Genomic DNA, 22,363 nt, shown 5'->3' with positions numbered 1-22,363 from the left:
CGACACCAGCATATGGGTGTTGCAACAACAACTCTGACGAGGTAAAATTTATAAAGGGTATTTTTTTATCCAACAAGCTTCTGTTGGAAAAAATCTGGTTCGACAAAGGTTTTCTTGCACAGTGGAAAATTAAAATTTTTGAAAATTGACCTGTTTTGTGATATTTATAGCAATAGATTTTTCCTGAAATTGGTTTGCCATAATTTGATATGTCAAATTAGGCTATCCGTTACACTTAATGAGCTTGTTTTCGATCAATTTAGTAATCTTTGTCATGTTTTTAGTTAGTTTTAGTTATTTGCATTAATAAGTGATTGGTGTGTATTTTTGTGCTATTTTGAAACCCGAGATGGTCAATGGGCACTCAGGGAATCTAACGAGGTTGGTGAGTGATGTAAGGCGTCGACGATGGCCCGAATGGGATGAGAACATCACCTAGAATGGGGTATCATGATATCAAAGCATGAAAGTCGTGATACCCTTGATAGTGTTGAAAACAAGAAAGATTGAGCCAACAACAATGGTATCGCTATACCGGCTATAGGGTATCAGTATACCCTAATCCCAAAGGAACCTCATTTCAATATTGATGAAGATATTACGATACTGGACCCTGGGTATTGTGATATCACTGTCGAGGGGGACAAAAAATTACCACGGGGTAGCCCTTGTCCAACACGTCCCCTAACCAAAATTAGACAATCAGGGGTAATTTGGTTATTTTTTTGTAATCAGATAAAAAAAGCCTTCTTTTGTCTGAGAAAAAAAGAGGAGACTTTTAGAATTTCATCTTTTTCATCTTTTTAGCTTAGGGTTTAGTTGCTTTTCTCATCTTTTTAGATTCAAACTTTGTCTTTCCTGGTTTAATGCTAAGTTAGTTGGTTAAGTTTATTATAGCTAGGTGTTAATTACCTTTTAATACTTCAACTTTCCTTGTAGTTACACTTTAATCCTTTGGTTTAATCCTATTTAGGTTTGTTTCATTTCAACTATTAAAAATCATTTCTTTAGTGTTTTTGTTCATTTATTTTGCTACCATTATTGTTTTCTCCAAGTTTTCGAAAGAAAGCTTGGGTTTTTATTACCTTGCTTTGTGATTAAGTTAATGCAATATGTGATCTACTATTAATGTGTTTAGATATAAGCATGGGTAGCTAAATCGTAGGTGATTGGTTGATAAAAATGTGGGGAAGTTGATTTTTGAGTTTACAGACTAAATCGAATAAACTTCAAAACTTAGGATTGATGCCCCTAAGGGAAACTAAGATAAGTGAGACCGAGATGAGCTCTTATCAGACACCAATTTGATAGTCTCGGATTAGTTTGATGAGGACGGAAGATAAACCAAACTAATTTGTCTAAATCAATCATATTAAGCCCGAAAGGTAAAATTGAACCAATTTAGGAGTATTAGCAATTTAGACCCCTAATTAAAAGGTTAACCAACCACAATTTGTTATCGTATTTGCTAGTTTCATACTTTGCGTGATTTACAATTTAGTCCTTGTTCGTTTCTAGGTAGTTAATTAGTGTAATTAGCCTCTTGTATGGCCTGCTGTAATATAATTGCTTAGTGATTAGTCAATTAGACTCTTTGAATTGCATGTTTGTAGTTTAGAAATTACTTAATCGCTTACTCATTTGGGTTTGATCCTTGGAATGCTTTAGTGTTCCATTGACACTACAAATATTACAACTGATACTGTACGCTTGCAGTTAAAACCATATTTTTAAATTGTTTTTATAAAATCGAATTGCACTTGTGTTTCAGTTAGACAGTTTATTATCGTTCCCAACTTTCAATTGAAAGACCTTCTTCTCTATTCCCGTGCCATGTATTGCTTCGAGTGTTGGCTTGAACGAATTCGAATCAAACATAGAACCAGAAATTATTTACTTTACTTTCAGTGGGAAAGCAAAAATCTCTCTTTAATAAAAAACCGGTAGAATTATTAATCTAAAAAATCGGTGTCAACTATTTATAAGGAGAGGAAGTGAAACCCTGGTTGAATTAGTAGAATGCATTTAATCTTTATTTAAAAGAAAAACAATCCCCTAGTTGAAATAGGGGAGAGAGAGGATAATAGGGTGTGTTTCCCCCTCATATGTATTATGATGGGGATTCAGACATCTCCTGTATTGGGTCCAATTATATGTGCTTCTTGAACTTTTAACCTAACACTTTATAATTTAATCCAATCCAGTAAATGTTTTTCTATTTCTCAAAATAGACATTATTTATTAAATTAATTAAAATAAATTAATTTTCCAATTAAATAGTTTTCTTAACCCAATTCTATTTCTGTTAAAATCATGACAATTTTACAGTAAAAAAATTTATGAGAAAATATATTTAATTTCTATATTCAACGAATTTCATTATGACCAATTAATTTAATTCCTTTTTTGAACTTCAATTAATTAATAATTCAAAAACTATAAATTAATTCTAAGGTCATTTCCATACATAGGGAGAAAAACACACTAATTTCCAAATGTTTCTCATTTCTCTAACTTTATCACTTCTATCCATTTATGTTCATTTGATTCAACATGCAATTCATTTCTAGTTTCAACGAGCTAGCGGAGGGACCAATTCGACATATGTGATTAAGGCTCAAATGATCAAATGAACAGAAATGGATAGAAATGGTGAAAATGGAGAAATGAGAAACATTTGGAAATAAATGTGGTTTTCTTCGAAATGAAACTGAAAAGAACTTGAAAATGAATTTATGGTTTTCGACTTAAATGAAGCTCAAAAATGGAAATAAATCGTTTGGTCATAGTGAACATATTAACTTAGAAAGAATCTATGAGAAAATATATTTAATATTTCTACATTCAATATGTTCAATATTTAATAAAGTAAGAGGGTCAAAAACCCCTAAAACTTGTGCATAGTGACGTATGTGACCCCATAAGCATTAGTGCAAGAGGTGGTTACAAGTATTACGTAACCTTTATTGATGAGTATTCCAGATGTATGTATGTATAACTAATGCACCGTAAGAATGAAACATTCAATAAGTTCAAAGAGTTTTGTGCTAAAGTGGAAAAACAACTAGGTTTATCCATAATGGCACTTTGGTCTAGTTGAGGTGGGGAATATTTATCTGAGGAGTTCTTAGGGTACCTTATAGAGAATGATATTCTATCCCAGTTAATTGCATTGGGCACTCCACAACAAAATGGCGTGGCAGAAAGAAGAAATTGAACGTTGATAGGCATGGTACATTTGATGTTAAGTTATTCGAAGATGTCAATCTCTTTTAGGGGGATATGCTGTATAAACAGCTTGTTACATTCTAAATGATGTGTAAGCTAAGGCAATATTGAAAACCCCATACGAATTGTGGCATAGCAAGAATCCAAATCTTAATCATTTTAGGATTTAGGGATACCCGACCCACGTATTGGAAAAATATGTGAGAAAGTTACACTCATTGACAAAATTGTGCATGTTTGTAGGATATCCAAATGGAACAATGAGTGGTTTGTTTTATAACCCGAAAGAGTAAATTGTTATAGTGTCAACTTATGCTACTTTCCTTGAAGAAAGTTACATGAATGACTTTAAACTTTGGAGTAAAAAGGTACTCAGTGAAATTTTAGGAAATATACAAAACCCTACTCAAACGGTTCTAAAACCAACTCCTAATAATAGATCTATAAACGGTCAATAGCATAGGGTGCTTTGTCGCAGTGGGAGGGTCTCTCATAAGCCTGAGTTCTTCCAATCTGGTGAAACTATTTTTAACACTGAGTTTACCGAACAGGAAGATGATGACCCACTCACATATGATGAAATGATACAGAGTATTAATTTCAAGCTCTGGGAAATACATATGAAAGCTGAGATGGACTCAATGTATTCCAACTCAGTGTGAGAACTTGTAGACTTACTGGAAAGGATAAAACTCATATGGTGTAAATGGATCTAAAAGAAGAAAAGAAATGTGGATGAAAAAATAGAAACTTATAAGGCCAAACTCTTAGAAAAAGATTATACTAAGAAATAAGGTATCAATTAATAAAAAACCTTCTCTCTAGCTTTCATCCTCAAGTCAATCCGCATATTGTTATCCATTGCGATGGCTCTCGATTACGAGATCTGGAAAATAGATGTCAAGACAACGTTTTTGAACGGCTATCTTGAAGAAAGCATTTATATGATGCAACCCATCGAATATATAACGAAAGAAAACGAGTATAAAGTTTGCAAACTACTTAGATCCATATACGAACTAAGCAAGCATCCCGCTCATGGAATCAAAGATTTGATCAACTGATTAAGACTTTTGGATTTGAGCAGAAAGTAGATGAACCTTGTGTTTACAAATGTTTAGGGGATGAAAAGATGGTCTTTCTCGTTCTATATGTCGATGACATTCTACTAATTGGGAATGATGTAGGGACCTTTCGATTAATTTGTGGTTAACCTTGTGTTTACAAATGCTTAGGGGATGGAAAGATGGTCTTTCTCATTCGATATGTCGATGACATTCTACTAATTGGAAATGATGTAGGGACCTTTCAACTACATTATGGTTAACCCAATAGTTTAGCATGAAAGACTTAAGAGAAGCAAATTTTGTTCTAGGCATTCAAATCATAAGGGATCAAAAGAGCAATATGATAGCACTAACTTAGGTTTCATACATAGAAAAGATATTGGAGCGTTATTCAATGATCGATTCAAAGAAGCGAAATCAACCCTCTGTATCGAGATTTTATCTCTCTTTAGAGGACTGTCCTAAGACAGCGAAAGAAAGAGAGAACACGAGAAAGGTTTCTTATGCTTCGGCAGTAGGAAGTCTCATGTATGACATACTATGCACATGCCAAGATATTTATTTTGTAGTAGGGTTGGTGAGCCGATATTAGGCAAATCTAGAACTAAGACAATGACAAGCAGTTAAGCATATACTCAAGTATTTATAGAGAACGAGGGATTATATGCTTATGTAATTTGGGGGAGATCTTGCTCTTATTAAATATATTGATTCTGACTTCCAAACGTGTCGGTATTTGAGGAAATCGACACCAGGCTGTGTTTTATCATAGACAGCGGGTCCATAATGTGAATAAGTGTCAAGCAAGGTTGCACTATTAACTTCACTATGAAGGGTCGAATATCAGGTATGAAAAAGCTATGGCATTATAATAGTGTAGATATAGCTAAGGCTCAAAGAAACCACATAAGGACAAAACACATTGATACAAAGTATCATAAGGTAGATGGCAGTGTTTGATGGAATAGTGGATGTAGTCAAAGATCGAATATGAGGACAAACCCTGGGGATTTATTTTGCCAAGAATCTAGTAGCAAAAGAGCTCTTTGGGGAAACATATGAAGGACACAAGAATGAGAAATATGACTCATCTACTTCACTAGGGCAAGTGGGAGACTGTTGGATCTAGTGCCTTAAGTGTAGTATTTTCGTCAATATACACTTGTCATTTTTTTCGAACAAATTGGTTAATAAAATAAATTTATTAATTAAATTAATATACTTTGTATAAATTTTTCTCAAATAATTTTTGCATGCAAAGTAAAATGGAAGCAAATGTTGCTCATTGGTTGTCTAATGTTTAACTAATACTAAGCAGTATTACGTGGTCGGATCGTGATACGAAAAGACAACTTGTATTAGTAGACGAACCTAAAAAGGTCCTTAGTCTAATCAGAAATAAGCAAACCAATTGAAAGACTAATATGTCATCTATCAATTCTGATTGGGGAGATGTTTTGTCTTAGGCATTGGAGTGAATAACTCCCAAAAGATAGAGACATAAATGTGACTGACTAGATTGATAGTACATCTGGCAGGACCCAAACAGAATAGATCTTGAATTCGTTTATGGATTTATTCACTTGTGACATTCATAGTGTGGCATACCTAAATCCTTAGTGGATGACGGACTATGTATGCGTGACTCGTACACTTTGATGTAAGTAAAAGCTTAAGTTTGAATTGATAAGGAACCGAAAGTTGGTGCGTTGGGTGTACAACTTTTACAGTATGTAGCATAATTCAAAACAGTGGAATTCATAGCTCGAGATATGGGCAAATAATATACTCTCATTTGTCATGGGTCATTTGTCTTTGTGATGATTGACTTGATTACTATTTTATAGTAATTGACTTTTCATGAATGAAGATGTAAAGGTTACCATGAGATAAAATAGGATCATATTGGGAAAACGGATATTATCCCAAAGAGATTAAGGATATCCTATGAAGGTAACACACTTATGACAAGGTCATTGGACAAGCATTGATTAAGTTGCTTTCGTAATGATATGTTGTTGGGGAAATGAGTTTATAATTAACAGGCGAAAAGTTGGAACTTAATTATAAATCATTTGAGCATCAATTGCATATGTTCAATTGATCTCTCAGCTAGCTTGTTGAAACCAGAAATGAATTGTAGGATGAATCAAAAAACAGAAATGGATAGAAATGATAAAGTTAGAGAAATGAGTTACATTAAAAAATGAATGTGGTTTTCTCACTAAGTATGAAAATCTCTTGAGAATTAATTTATGGTTTTTTGAATTATTAATTAATTAATTGAAGCCCAAAAATGAATCTAAATTAATTGATCATTGTGAATCCAATTGAGTGTAGAAAAAATAAATATATTTTCTCACAGATTCTTTTATGGTAAAATTATCATGATTTTAATGAAATTAGAATTGGGTTGAGAAAATGATTTAATTGAGAAATTAATTCATTTAAATTAATTGAACAAATGATATTTAATTTGAGAAATAGAAAAAAACATATACTGGGTTGTAATGGTTATATTATTATTATTTAAATTATTTTTAACTTTTTGTCATTTTGAATTTTGGGACCTATCTTTGTTCAATCTTTGATGGCTATTTAGCTATAAATACTTGCATTCATTGTTGGTGCAGGAGATAAAAATAAGCTTATGTTAAATTAACGAAAGCTTTAAGGTGTGTATCAGTGTCACTTTCTTTAATGTTCTATTCGCCCCCTCTTATATTATGGTGTGTAAAAGAGTTACTGGCAAATGAATCTCGATGATGCAATAAAGCCCAATGATTGTCTACGTTTTGCATTGATGGAAAAAGTCTACTAAGCACTGAGCGGAGCATAGCAAGGATAGCAATTTCTATAAAGAATTTCTGCAGTAATTCTTTATAGAACAATCTAGGAATATAAAATGAGAATAAAAAGAAACTTTTTATGTGTTTTTGTAGTGTGCCAGGCAAATGAAATTTGGCTCCTATAAAACTTTATAGAACAATCTAGGAATATAAAAGATTGTGCGAGAATAGAAAAAAACTTTTGATGTGTTTTTCTAGTGTATCAAGCAAATGAAATTTGGCTCCTATTTATAAAAATTATCATGTCTTTTCATCGGAACACAACTATCTAAATAGATAGATAGTCACATCTTTTAACAATAAACATGATTATTCAATAGATGTGTCCTTGAATAATCATGATTCATTGTTAATAAAAAATTGATATAATTTTTGAATTTAAGAGACATAATTCATCACTATGAAATGTGATAATTCTTAGTTAATAACCAAGTGATATAACTTTTGGTTATTTATAACTTTTTCATTTGCAACTATTGAAACACTACATATATTTTAAAAAGGTTACAACATTCATTCCTCAGTAAACACAACAATTATCATTCATTCCTTGTACGCTTTAGACTCCCATTTTTTTCGCTGATATAGAGAGTTAGGAAAAGGCATCTAGTTATAACTGGTCGGAAGGGGTTAGGGAAAAAAATAGAAAGGTATGGTTATTATGCTATGGAGTGTCCACCTATGCATGGTGCCTCAAAACATTTTAAAATGTCACTAAACATTGGGGTCAGTTCGTTGATCCCTTTACTAGGGAAACATTATGGTTATCACTAATTAGATGCAACAGATTTATAAGGAAGTAGATTTTAGAGTCGGCAATAATTAGTCTAAGGTGAGAGTGGTGGAGGTGGAACAATTAATATTGGGGCTAAGAATTGAGGGCCAAGAGGAGGCAGTCATAGAATAGTTGGCTGCAATTGTAGGTAGGCAATGATTTAGAGTGGGTATGGAGGCATTGTGGGTGATGTAGTTGCCATTTGACCTTGCGGTGCAATTGTAAGTCTTTTTTGTATATCTTTGCATTGATTTAGTTGTAAATTCTACTTAATTAATCAAGAGTATAGATTGTGTTTTACAAAAAGACAAATGGAGTCGTTGTTAATGTATGACTTGTTCAAAGCAATTATGAGAAACTTCATTATAAAATTTAGATTCTCATACCAGTTTTGATAGACTTTTGGTAGTGGGATTCTTTTCTCTCTTTTTTTTTTTTAACGGTTGAAATCATTGGCACACAATTTTCAAATACTATGTTTATAACATGATTTTATTTGCTTGACGACCTCCACTTGGTAATTTTCTACATCATTATCATGAAAGCAAGCAATAACACTGATAAATATAATAATGACTTAAAACTTCCACTAATTGGGAGGTAAAAGCGGATGGAGGATCATTCTACTAATCTTGTGTTTTTTTCTTAATCTTATTCAAAATATTTCATATTTTTATAAATTTTAAGGTGGTTTTGTATTAGTATCGTATTTAATATTATTAAGTGAATATATCTAAAAGACCAAACCTTTATATTATATTTTCAAAGATATGAAACAACTTATTTATTTTACAAATAAAATTATTGGAAATCTATTTCTAATCCTTTTGACTCCTTAAACCTTACAATTTATTATAATCCTACATCCAAACAAAAATACAAGTCCCCTGCTATATGGTCTAAAACCCTTACAATAATTTATTACAAAAACAAAAACAAAGCATATCGCAAGTTGGAATTTAGATTGTGATAGATGTGGAAAAAAAAGTAGAAATCACAAAATAGGTCAGGACCTTATTATTATTATGGGTTAAAATATTTCATTAGTTCTTGTATTACCCATAAATTTAGAATTTATTCTCTATATTTTTAATATATTTAATATTATTTTATTTTATTATTTATGTAGTATATAGTAAAGTTAAGTTATTTATTCATATTTTGTTTATATGTTTAGAAATTATTTGTATACTTAGCATTGATACTTGTTCTTTTTCCTTTTCTGAAAATAAGGCAATACCCTAATACAATGATAATTATGAGTTATGTCAAAGTGTTATTGAGACACTCCATTGTATCAAAATTATGAATAACACATGATTAATGGTACCGTTTTATTAACGGGTGTCATGTGGGTGTTAACATATTCTTCACACATAATCGTATTTTCAAATTCGATTTTTATTTCGTAGATCAAAAATTATCTTTTTGATATATATTAATTTGATTTTAAAATTTTATTAAAAAAATATGTTTTATGTGGCCAATCACAACTCCATGTTTTTTTTTAAAATTCGCCTAATAAACTTTAAAATATTATTCGGTAATTACAACATTTATTTAGTTACATTTACCAAATGAGTTTTTTTTTAATTTCAAAATGTTACACCAATAAATTTAACAAAAAAATGAACAATATTAATATTTGGATGTAACTTTTAAAATCTGAAAAGTAAAAAAAAAATTCTGAAAATAAATGTAAAAGAATTAAATTTCAAATAGTATATATACCGATGGTAAATTTTAAAATTATTTTATCCATAAAGGCTCAAAAGGCTTTCAAATCCGTACATTTGCCTATATATATAAATCCCCTTGTCTAACCACCTTGGAAGGAACTACCTGCTTGAAAATCACAGCTGAGCTTTTCCAAACTATGTCCATTTCCATCTCCACTCAAGTTCAATGTTTGCTTGGAGATTTCCACTCTAGAAGGTTGTTGATGCTGCATGCCCCACCTTCTCCGACACCGACTATGGCAGCTCCTACGAACACGGAAACCAACCATCCTTACACCGGAAACAACAGCTTTGATGCAAACGTTATTATGGTTATGTCAGTCCTCTTGTGTGCTATAATGTTCACTTTAGTACTCAATTCTATCATTAGGTGTGTATTAAGGTGTTCAAATTTACTAGCCTCAGGATCCGGAGCCAGCACCTCAGGTCAACCACCAAATAGAGGGATCAACCGAAAAGCCTTAAAGACCTTTCCAACAGTAAATTATTCGGCTGACTTGAACATGCCTGGCTTGGACTCCGAGTGTGTCATATGTCTATCGGATTTCAAACCCGGTGACCGCGTTCGGCTTTTACCGATGTGCAACCATGGATTCCATGTCCAGTGCATCAACAAGTGGCTGAGCTGCCGCTCCTCTTGCCCGAAATGTAGGCACTGCCTCGTCGAAACATGCCAAAAGATTGTTGTTTTTAGCAGCCAAGCTAGCTCATCGCAACCTACTCCTGTGCAGGAAACCGCTGTGCCATAGGCACCGGTCGAGCCTGAAGCTTTGGTGCATAGCCATAGGTGACTTAGTTGCTAAAACACCATAAAAACAAGTAGTGTAAAGTTAAGCAGTAAATTTGTGCAGAGTTTGATATCTGTTACTGCTAGGCTTTATTTTTTTGATATTTTTTATGTAGCTGGGGATAAGGAAAAGTATTGCAAATAAAAGGATTTAAATATTGGTATATTCCATCAGGAATCAACTGAATTGAACCTATATTCTATTTATTTTTATCTGTTTTTCCTACATTTATGAAAAACAGATCATAGTGAAAAGTAGGGAATGCAAATAACTGATTGTATTTTACGAGAATGGTAATCACTAAAAAAAAAAAAAAGCATAAAGTCTCCATGGAGCAATCGCAAATAATTATAAAATAGAATTAAATTAATATAAATCACAAATGAATTAAATTAAAAAATAATAAAAATGTTAAGAGAATTTAAGTTTTGGATCCTCAACGAAAGATATTATTCCACTAGGGGAGCGTCTTAAATAATGGTTGGTGTAGATTAGACATGCAAGCTTATGGGAGAAGTGTCATTATTGTTATAAATATTAATTATGAAAAGTGCACTTGCGAGGGATTGAACTATGATCCGACGCACTCCCCTAAAAGTGAGACAATACATTTCGTTGAGAATCTGACATCCAACTCCCCTCAACAGAAACTATAATTGACTCATTAAACTAAAACCCACATATAACAATTGCACATGATGACATAGGAGACCAACACATGACAGTTACAGATAGTGAGATTTGAATTTAAATACTCTATGACCCAATATTTCAACATTTATTAACAATATCTAAGACCCAATATTTGAGCCTATATTAACCATACCAAAGTTTCATTAACTCTATCACTAGTTTTTTAATACAAAAATAAAGGATGGGAGGTCACAAATATATTTAATTTATTTTTAACATTTTTATGTATCTAGAAAGTTAATAATATATCTTGTTATTCATATTCAAATATGTACAGGATATAAGTTTTTTTTTAATAAAAAAAAGGGATACAAGGTTATCTGGAGTTAGAATCCAGAACCAGTATCACCTTAAACCGTTTTTCTAATATCACTAGCATACTTGATATCAAATCTTTTCAAAAACAAAATGATCAGATTTAAATATCTTTTTTACTTGGAATCAGATTTGCTAGTTGTAATTAAAGACGTCTCACCAATAAAATAAATTTGTTATTTATGCTGTTAACGTCATTTGTATTAATCGAATTTAGACAACCGAGCACTTCAACCTTACCAAAATACTGCAGTCCCTTGAGATGACACCATGTAAAGTAAATCCCACAAAACTCCAAACGTATGAACCAAAAAAAACATCCTATTGAGACCTACATTAGAGGAAGTTCGAAAACAAATAAAAAACAAAAAGACCACATTTAAAACACTGTAATAACTTCAAACCACTAATTGAAAAGCACAAATATCAATGGAAGACGAATGAGAATCCACTAATATACCGTCGAATCAGAATAAAAAAATTGTTGCAAGAGGTGGGATTTGTTTCATAATATTCACAGCAACCAATTTCGTTGAGGGAGCTGACTAATAACTCATACAGACCCCACTGCCTGCATTTGATTTGCAACGTATGAACTTGGTAAAACTTGAATACGATATGCAAATAATGTAGTAACGATTAACATGATGAGAAAGTGGAGCATTAGCATTTAAGGTTCTTATGACTGTATGAGTAATCTATATCTTCCAATACCACCAGAGATGGGCATAATAAAGCAAAACTCTAGGTTAAGAGCAGTTCCAGAAAGAATACGTAAACCTATTGTTGCTATAATCAACCGGTGGTCCTGCCTCCACACTTCTTTTAAGATCATCCATTAATGAAAAAAAAAAAACTATACCATATAAACATATTTAAAAGGAAACATATTATATAAATTATGTGTGAATTTTCACATATTTTATTTTAGTTTAAGTTTCACTAAATATAAATTCTCTCCATATTTATCTTAAATATATTTTGACTATTAATGTATTTATGAATTATTATAATTTAGTTCTGATTATTCTTATAATTTACCGTATAATTTCTTAAAAGAATCATAAGGCTCTAATGTAAATATACCTAAATAATAACGTAATATTGTTTTTTTTTCTCTTTTTTTTTTAGAAAAGTAGATCAAACTTTAGTACAAACACTACAACAAAATAAGTCAATAGTGATGCACCAAGAACTCTAAGGAGATGCGAAATGGAGTCATTATAGAGTTTGGTGACGTGAGTGGCGACACATCTGCATGCGTCACCACTAGGTATGTCTTCTTAGGGTTGGCAATGCAAAAACTCACGCGTCTCCATAGCTCAGTCAGTGGAGATGCATCCATTGTGTCTTTACCTCTAGTTAGTGGAGACACATCTGCGTGACACTATAGCTCAATCTAATCTATGGAGACACGAGGCATGCATCTCTATAGGCGTGTCAATGGAGACACATCCATTGTGTACCTCCAGTCAGAGGAGACACGTTATTCATGTCACTACTTCTAGTCAACGAAGACGCAGATGTACGTCTCTATAATTCAATTTGTAAAGACATGTCATTTGCGTCTCTATAACCTTTTTAGAGAAGACGCATTCTTTGTGTCTTTACCTCTAGTTAGTGGAGACACAGTGCACCTCTATAGCACAGTTTGCAAAGAGATGTGGTTTGCATTTCTATTGCTTCTAGTACAATGTTCGGTGGGGCTCGAGTCCATATTACTAATCAATTATTAATAATACAAATAAATCACTAAAAAATATAAGAACCTGGTGATTAAATTAACTTGATATATCAAGTTTCGAAACGTAGCTTGGTTACAAGTCAAACACCAAAATCTAACATTGCATGTCCACAAAATGTCAATCATAGCAACAAAAGGAACAAAAAGGAAGTAGGTGATTGTTTTTTAATAGCTCCATTCCAACACAAGCATATCCAAAAGAACTAGGAAGTTCATGTTGTATTTACCAACCTACAGTAGTCGTCAAGATTAGAATATCTCTTGTCATTTTTAGTTTGCATATCTTCAAAATTTTGTTTTCACTCATCATTCTCAGCTTGTACTGCAGCTAATTCCTCATGATTTTCCTATAATTCATTAATCACTTTGTACCTTGATGTTGTCCCCGTCATTTCTGTGTTTTGTGAGTTTTGCAAAACCACTGGGGTTGTGCCAAGGTCGTATCCTCTCGTCCTTCCATGCAAGTCAGGACCCATCACAATTTCAGAAACTTCATTTTTGAAGGTTGTCCTCTCTTCTTGTATCATGGGTTCCCCTCTCTCTGAAATAATTTTCTCTAGTTTATTCAATGCCTCTTGCTATCAAGCAGTATAAACCAACATACTATATCAAATTATTATATAGTCGTAAAAAAGGAGCATAATTTAGATAATGCAATGTGTCCAGGTCACTTATACATACATAGAGTTTCTCGGCGACATGCTCATTTATGAATGTGCCATCATCCTTACAGTGTTGATAGTGAAAGTGTTCAAGTCGAGAAAGTTCTCTATGCTTCTCTTCCTCCTAGCAAATCATTACTAAAATAATAATGTATAAATATAAGTTTATCGTAAAGAAATAAAGCATTACTAATTAAAAAGTAAGAAAAACTTACACATATCCAGTTTCGTTTAGCAAAAGACACTGTTTAACACCCCCAACTCGTATCCCTCGTCGGAACCGAGTTACGGAGCATTACCGGAGTTTACAGATCAAACAGACAGAAATTTCAAACATTTCATATCATCAAAACAAGTCATCAAAGCATCATTTTAATCCAAATTATAAACATACCAAATCCAAATCAATTTTCCTAGTTCATGAGCACTTAAACATAGAATTAAACTCACATGCACCTATCTAGATTTAGTTCAATTTATCATGCCATAATATGGCTTCAAAAGCAAGCACATATTTATATGTATAAAACCAACCAAAATTAAACTTATAACCTCATTTACAATCAAACCACAAAATAACTATTATTTAGCCAACCTAGGTACGTACCGACACAAAGGATAAACATCACCACATTTGAGTTCGGGATCGTTGTTGGATGTTGAATCGACGATCAAAAGTTAAGTACCTAACCTGCACACGAGAAACAAAATCGTACGCTGAATATAAACTCAGTGGTATTTCTATAATCCGAATATTTAAAGATAAGAAATTACAATTATACAATTGAAATATAAATACATATTAATATTTAATTATTACAACAACCATATCATATTTCATTTGTTTCACAAATATCTCAATTCTCATACTTGTTATATAAATAGTTTTTCACAATTTATTTCATATTTCATTATACAATTGCAATATTCATTCCATAGTCATTTCATGAGTATATAACTCATATATTTCATATATTTGCAACATATTTCACATTTTATTTTCAATTCACTATTTCACTTCCATTTCTCATACCATACCATTTCAATATCAATTATAAAACTTTATTATTCATTTACCCCTATTAACACGACTCAGACTCGGACTGATATACAGATCCAAACAAAACACACCAGTTTGGCACCCAGTGCCTAATCGGATAATTCGAAGTAATAATTTGACACCCAGTGTCTCATCAGTTAAACCGAAGTAAATTGGCACCCAGTGCCTCATCGGATTAATCTGAAGTAGTAAATTGACACCAAGTGTCTCATCGACTCAAAGTCGAAGAAATCCCTTTACTCTTCCAATCCTATGGCATGCCATCTATATCCAACTCAGCCCGATACAGTTCATAGGGTTTCAATTCACTTTTCAAATACAACCAATATTCATTTCAATTCAAATAATCAATATATTCAATATATATATACCAATTCAATCAATATAAATTCAATAAATTCATCACATACTAAATCAATCCATTTCAATTGCAAAACACATTAATTCTCACCTCAACACTTACCATATACATGAAATTGAATTATAACAATTAACAGCTAAATTCAAATTATAGAAATACAAACCAGAAATTTCGAGCTATTCCTCATCGACTTTATCTTTCTCCTTTTTAGTCGAGGATTTCGGTACAACGTTAGCTACAGAATTAAAACAATTAAAATTCATCAATACAGTACAATTCAATTTCATATTGCATATTTCAATTTTTACTCAACATTTGTCTAAATTCTAATTGAGTCCCTAAACCGAGACTAATTTTATTTCTTCACAATCAATTCTATATTGTTATTCAATTTCCACTTTAAACTAGATTTAACTCTCTAATTTCACTTAAATTCCTAAATTTTTAATTTTTCACAATTTAGTCCCTATTACTCAAAATTTACAAATTGTTCTACAATTTAATCCTTTTTCATTTCTAGCTTAAAAATCTATCAATTTAATCCCTAATACTAAAATTATTCAACATTAACAACATTTAAAAACTCAATAATTTCTAAAATTTTTACATGGGTCGGGTAGTATTTAACATCAGAATTCTAAAAACATAAATATTACAAGAAAAATGACTAAATTGACTAACCAATTGAACTTTGAACAATTAAAGCCCTAAGGCTGTGGCTTTCTTCTTCCTTTCCTTCCTTTCTCTTTTCTTTCTTTCTTTCTTTTTCTTTTTGTTTCGTTTCTATCTTTCTTTCTTTTTATTTATTCTTTATTTGTTTTATTATACATTATTATATTATTATTTTTTTATAATATAATATAATATATATACACTTAATACTTAATTTCACAAAAAAAATCTACCTTATGCTCCTAAAGAAAAAATAGCATAATTGCTTCTTTAGTCCTTTTAGTTTTTATTAATCTATAATTCAACTTTTACCCTATATGCAAATTAGTCCTTATACCTAATTTAATTTTAATTCAAGTAAATTCACTTAACCGAAACCTAATTAACTACACAACTAGCTTCTTACGAGTCCGATTTACGGGAATAGAGTCCCGAGAATGCACTTTTTTTAATTTGGTCCTTTTTAATTAATTAACAATCGAAACGTTAAAATTTCTTAACAAAACTTTAATATCACCTTAATGACACTCGTTAAATATTTACGGTTCAGTTTATAAAAACAAGGTCTCAATACCTTATTTTTGAAAACCACTTGAACTTAATAAATCACTTATATAACATAAATTATCAAATCAAATACCTTTTTAAAAATCACATGACTCATAAATATTAAATAATAATATTTACGAACTTACTCGTCAAATTTGGTGGCCCCAAAATCACTGTTTCCAACACCACTGAAAAACGAGCTATTACACACTGGCCCCATGGTATGAACAAATTTCAGATGAGCACGTGATGATGCTCTAATCTTCAACAATCTCTATCAACATTCAAAGTAGGAAATAATGTATATATGCGTAAGTACACAAATATGCATTTAATGTACAAACATGTCGCTAACCAGGTAATGAACATCTCAACAAATAATCTTAATCTATTAATTACTTACATCATGTCCCCAACCCCTCCACTTCTCAACTAAGCATTTCCATTGATCTTCATAAACACTTTTTGGAACTTACTATTTGATAATATTAAATTAAAAACATACCAAATTTTGAAGAGAAAGTAAAATCAGAAATCTCGTGTGGAAAATGCCACTCATTGCACCAATGATGGTGTTGCGTTTGCACAAACATATTATTTTCATCATTTTTTTATTTCTAAAAAATAGGGATTCAATAGGGTTTTAATTAAAAAATTAAAACCAAAAAATGACATCAAAAAATCAATAAGCGAAGATCTGAATCTATATGGTTTAATCAGAGTGTAGGATAAGATAAATATTCATTCCTTGTCATCCAATAAACTTCAAAAATAAAAAACCTAAAAATTTAAAAAAATAAACAAAAAAAAGGGAAAATTTGTAAGTAAGTCCATTTGACACCAAGGCAAAGAAATAGAATGCAATGGGCTAGTAAGCTTACCCCTTTTTTTTATTATCTGCACCCATTGTATATCTTCCATTAGCAAAATCATTTGATATTTTTGTTGAGAAGTGGAGAGGATAAATAGATGCAATGCAAAAAAGGAGAAAAAAACCCTAAAAAGAATTTGAGTTTTTAATTTGATTTGATTTACAAAATTCTATTGAATCAGAAATTGAAAGAAAGGAAAGTTAAAGAGGAGAGAGGAGAGAAAAATCTTTGGAGGCAGCAATTTAATGAATAGGAGATGAGGGTTTTAGTGGGTTCTATAAAAGAAACTATACAAAAGAGACCTACGGAGATGATGATTGTCGTCTCTACAATCAACAGCTTAGGAGACGCGAGAAAGCGTATTTATAAGTAATTTAGAGAGACGTAGCCTAGTGTCTCCATTGGTTAGTTACAAGGAATAAAAGAAAATACCTATATATTTGACAGCAAACAATCAATTCAAAGAACTTACTTACACCGATGTATTTATGTATTTTCTCTTAATAGAATATTGAAGAAACCTCTCTTTACTTGACACGTTCAACAAGAGGTTTAAGGGAAAAGAACTTACTTACACTGATGTAAGTCAGTCTTGATAAGGGACAAATGTTGTGCAAGTATTGATAAAGGACCAAATGAATATCAGCAGTGAATTTATGTTGGTAATCCCTTATCAAGACAATTTAGAGACCTACAGAGATGATGACTGACGTCTCTACAATCAACAACTTAGAATATGCGAGAAAGCGTCTCCATAGGTAATCCAGAGAGACTCAACCTAGTGTCTCCATTGGTTAGTTCCAAGGAGACGCGGCAGAAGCGTCTCCTTAAGTTAGGCCTAAAGAGACGCACTGTGGTGAAGTCTCTTCAATGCCTACCTAAGAAGACGCTACTTATGTGCATCTCTACATATTGATGTGATTCAATTTAAGAAGACGCAACCCCAACACGTCTCAAGTCATCTATCACCTTTGACATGTTATTGTATTGAAAGAAACTAAAATGGAGAAGGCCTTAAACGAGCTGCCCCTAACTTGCCATTAAGCAATAGATGATGAAACTCAAATTAATACGGAGAAAGATTAATTGACCAACTCGGATATTCGATTTGCAATCATGTTGGACTCGCCATACACATGCACCACTCAAATTTCCCAATGATACAAAGCAATTGTTATTTATTTTCTTACAATGATCCACTTAGAACAAAATTCTTAATTTTATATAAATATTTAAAAGAAAGTAATTTTAATATTTCTTTTTTGTTTGGACAAACTATGGAGAGGAAAGGAAATTTTTTTAATGAAATTTTCAATTCTATTCTATGCATAAATAAAAATAAAAATAATTAAATTAAATTATAAATTATATAACACTCATATTTTTCATTAAAAATAATTAAAATATTACCCAATAATACATTGACATTTTTTTTAATTTAAAACAAGTTTATTGTAGATATTCTGTTGGTTGACAACAAACTTGTAGAGACCAAAGGGTATGACTAGTGTAAGTGTCACGGATCGCAAATTAAAGCCTGTGACTAATGCGCACAGTATCACCCAACAAGGTCAATTGATCAAATGAAACTCATTTAATCCACTTGAACTAACTTCAATCGTGAAACATATGTAGAAGCTTATCTACTTGAAGTCTTGGTGGCCCAGTGAAAACATTTCAATAAACTCAATTACCATAGTGAATATTGTCAATATTAAGAGATAAGATTGTATATTATTTAAATCCCTAAGGACTCTCATCTTGTAAATAGACTTTAATTTTTATCATCGATGCAATTTAAATTGTATCGTTGGATCTGGAGAAGCTCAACTATAAATAAAGGTCTTCATCATCATTTGTAATCATTCAATTATATTTCTTCAAAGTAATTTAACACTTTTGTAAGCATTTACTCAAACACTTGGTGTGTATTTGCTTTCTTGTGGCTTTTTTATTTGTTCATTACCTCTTCACTTTTGAGAGTTTGCTTCCACTTTATTTCGGTGCCGTATAGAATTTCTCTGAGAATTCATGCCTTTTTGAGAGATAGGCTAATTTAGGCGGATTTGAAGCTAACTTCTCACTTAAGGTCATATGATTTGCCAGACTAATTTTTTAGTCCTGTGACATAAAGCGAAAGTTCAAAAGATGCATTTTGATGCCCAACATTGGTTAAGGACATTATAAGTAAAATTTGCAAGTTCTAGTAAAAAAATTTAAATGAGTTAAGTTGTTTTGATAGAGTCCCAGAAAAATATTTTAAGAAGAAAAAAGTTAAAAATGAAATTTTACATAGTATAAAAATTTATAAATTTCTTTTCTTTCACTTTACCCCAAATTAGGTATTATAAAATAAAATAAGTGAGAGATTTTCAACTCCCTTTGTTTTTCTTCCCTCAACAAAAACAAAGCCATATTAAGTTCTTGTTCATATAAAATAAGATCACATAACACAACAGCTTCAACATTATAAGTTTAAACTATTAAGATGGTAATCCCAAATAAATAATTAATCAATCCTCAAACAGAGTGAAGCCAAAAATATTAATAAGGGCCGGAATATTAATATAAAATAGACATGCTTTAAAGTAAGTTTGACCCGTATGGATTGGCTCTATTTTAAATAATATATTTTTAAATTTGAGATAATTTTGATCATCAAAATTAATATTTTAAAAAAATAAAATAAGTTAAATATTCAATTTGTATGAGATATTTTAATTATTTAATTTTATTTTTACCTAATTAATATTTAGATATTATTTTATATTTTTTTATCATTCTCATTATAGGTTCTAATTATATTTACTCTTTTTGACACAATACCTAAAATTACCTATAACCCCTCCATAACCCATAAATTGGAGAATAATGCGCTTCAGTGCATTTGAACTCATGTCAGTCGAACTAAAACTCAATCGACAATACTATTTTATACTTAGATATTGCAATTATGTATTTTTTTTTTCGATTTAATATTTAGATACTACTTCGTATAAACTTACCAAACTAAACTAAAAGTGTTATTAAAGTTATGATAAAAATTTATAAATTTTATAAAAAATCAAATTTAAAAAAGTTTTGCCCGGAGGAGGGAAGAACAAAAAATTATCTTATTTTTAGGTATAAATTCAAAATAAAAATCTGTTGAATTTAAAAAAAAAAAAGTGAAATTTTACAAATCTAGATTTTCTCATTTTATCTGTTAATAATTATAAGAAACAAGATGTGCCACGTAATGTAAAAGTATGTGTCGTCATATATTTCTTTTTATTTTCAAGTGTTTTGCTATATGTAAAATTGTATTCTTACACCTTTCTAAATCATGCTAAAAGAGCACTTCAATTGGTTGTTGGTCCTCCTTTAAAAAAATAATGATTTAACCGCAACTTCCAACAATTATTTTAAATAAAAAATATTATTTTGAAGTAACACATATAATTATTTGGAGTTAATTTTATCATTATTATTAAAAGGAATTGTTAGCAGGACCACAACCAAAGTTGATACATAGCTGAATTGTAATTACATTCTGGTTGAGAATGAAACTCCCACTCAACTGCACTCACATTAAAATAACAAAACTTGCAAGCTGATTTTGAATCCTCAAAACCATACTTTAAACAACAATATAATTTCAAATATTAAACACCAAGCCATGGAAACCACCAACCATTCTTACTATCTCATCACCATAATCAAATTTGGCCTGCATCTAAAATTTTTCTTTTGGACCTTTAAAATCTTTACAAATGAAAAAGTTACAAAAAAAATTTTATTTCAAAATTTACAAAATATTTAAGAATAGAAAAAAATTATAAAATTGAAAAAAGAAAATATAAAAATTTACTGTTTTTTTATAATATTTTAGAAATCTTAATATTTTTAAGATTTTATAAATCAAATTTACTAGAACTCAAACATTAGATTGTTTTCTCTTGGAAGGACATTGCCTACCATAATTGTTTTATAATTCAATCAATTGGAATTTATAAGTGGGAGATATTTTTAGGTGATAATGTGGATAATTTTTTTTCAAATTATTTAAATAATAAAAATAATATTATTTCTATTAAATAATAGAGTGCCACATGATAGAATGAGCAGATGGACTTAATGATTTAACTAATATAGAGGTGCCAATTTGAAAAAATAAATAAATACTACTTGTAAAAAAAAATTTTAAATATTAAAATAAAAGAAAATTTTTAAGTACTAATTTATAAATTAAACCTTTAATTGCACAACTCATTTTGCTTCTCATTGAAAGACTTCCCACCATAGTCATAACTTTTTTGGCCAAGATTTTGTTTTATATATATATATATATATAAAGAATTATAAATATCAATCACAAAGATAAACTAGTTTCATTCCAAATAAGTTGTTCATCTATCCAAAGTTTCACAATATTTTTTTCTTTTATATATCATGAAAAAGCATTACAAAATTAATTCATTCATTGCACGGACACAAACTTATATTAATTATGAAATTGAATAATTTAATTATTGTACATCTAATATTTTTATGTAATTTTTAAATTATCTAAAGACCCCACTCTCGAAATTAAAAGATAATACGCATTTAAATGCATTTGAATCTATGTCTCCTAATTGGTGCAACATCAACTATGAGAACTAAGTTTAGACTCAACGGTCCATGAAAACTATTCTTTTCGAGGTTTGTGACCACTCTTTCTAATAATATCATCTCTAGGGTTTGAACCTAAATTTTTCCCTATAAATGTAATGTGTCTTACATTTGCACCTAACATTTATTGGGCTAAATTAGAAATATATGCCAGTCTTTTTAATTGTCCTTTTAGGCCTTTTTTTTAAATTTAGAGAAATAAGTCGTTTTTTTTAGAGAGTGTGTGAAAGTGCGTCCAGCTAGACGCACTTTCCTCCAACGGTCATTTTCCCAATGGCTTTTTAAACGTTGGCAATGGTAAAAAATTTTAAAGGCCAAATGGTATTTTTTCCCTAT

The 22,363-nt window shown here is 30.7% G+C and overlaps 1 protein-coding gene across 2 annotated transcripts; it reads left to right on the top strand.

Moving 5' to 3' along the window:
• The first annotated feature begins 9,675 nt into the window (after window positions 1-9,675).
• On the top strand, window positions 9,676-10,611 carry LOC107915892 (RING-H2 finger protein ATL78). Of its 2 annotated transcripts, XM_016845084.2 has the most exons (2): window positions 9,676-9,974; window positions 10,058-10,611. In XM_016845084.2, the coding sequence occupies exons 1-2, from the start codon at window positions 9,869-9,871 to the stop codon at window positions 10,405-10,407; spliced, it is 456 nt and encodes a 151-aa protein (XP_016700573.1). In that variant the 5' UTR covers window positions 9,676-9,868; the 3' UTR covers window positions 10,408-10,611. The 2 variants fall into 2 exon arrangements, with proteins under 2 accessions (XP_016700573.1, XP_016700572.1); XM_016845083.2 differs by having other exon boundaries at window positions 9,755-10,611.
• The last annotated feature ends 11,752 nt before the right edge of the window (window positions 10,612-22,363 follow it).

The sequence above is a fragment of the Gossypium hirsutum genome, chromosome D10 (genome assembly GCF_007990345.1).
Source record: "Gossypium hirsutum isolate 1008001.06 chromosome D10, Gossypium_hirsutum_v2.1, whole genome shotgun sequence".
NCBI classification, from domain to species: domain Eukaryota; kingdom Viridiplantae; phylum Streptophyta; class Magnoliopsida; order Malvales; family Malvaceae; genus Gossypium; species Gossypium hirsutum.
The sequence above is the reverse complement of the archived record's forward strand: the minus strand, read 5'-3'. Positions and strand labels throughout refer to the sequence as shown.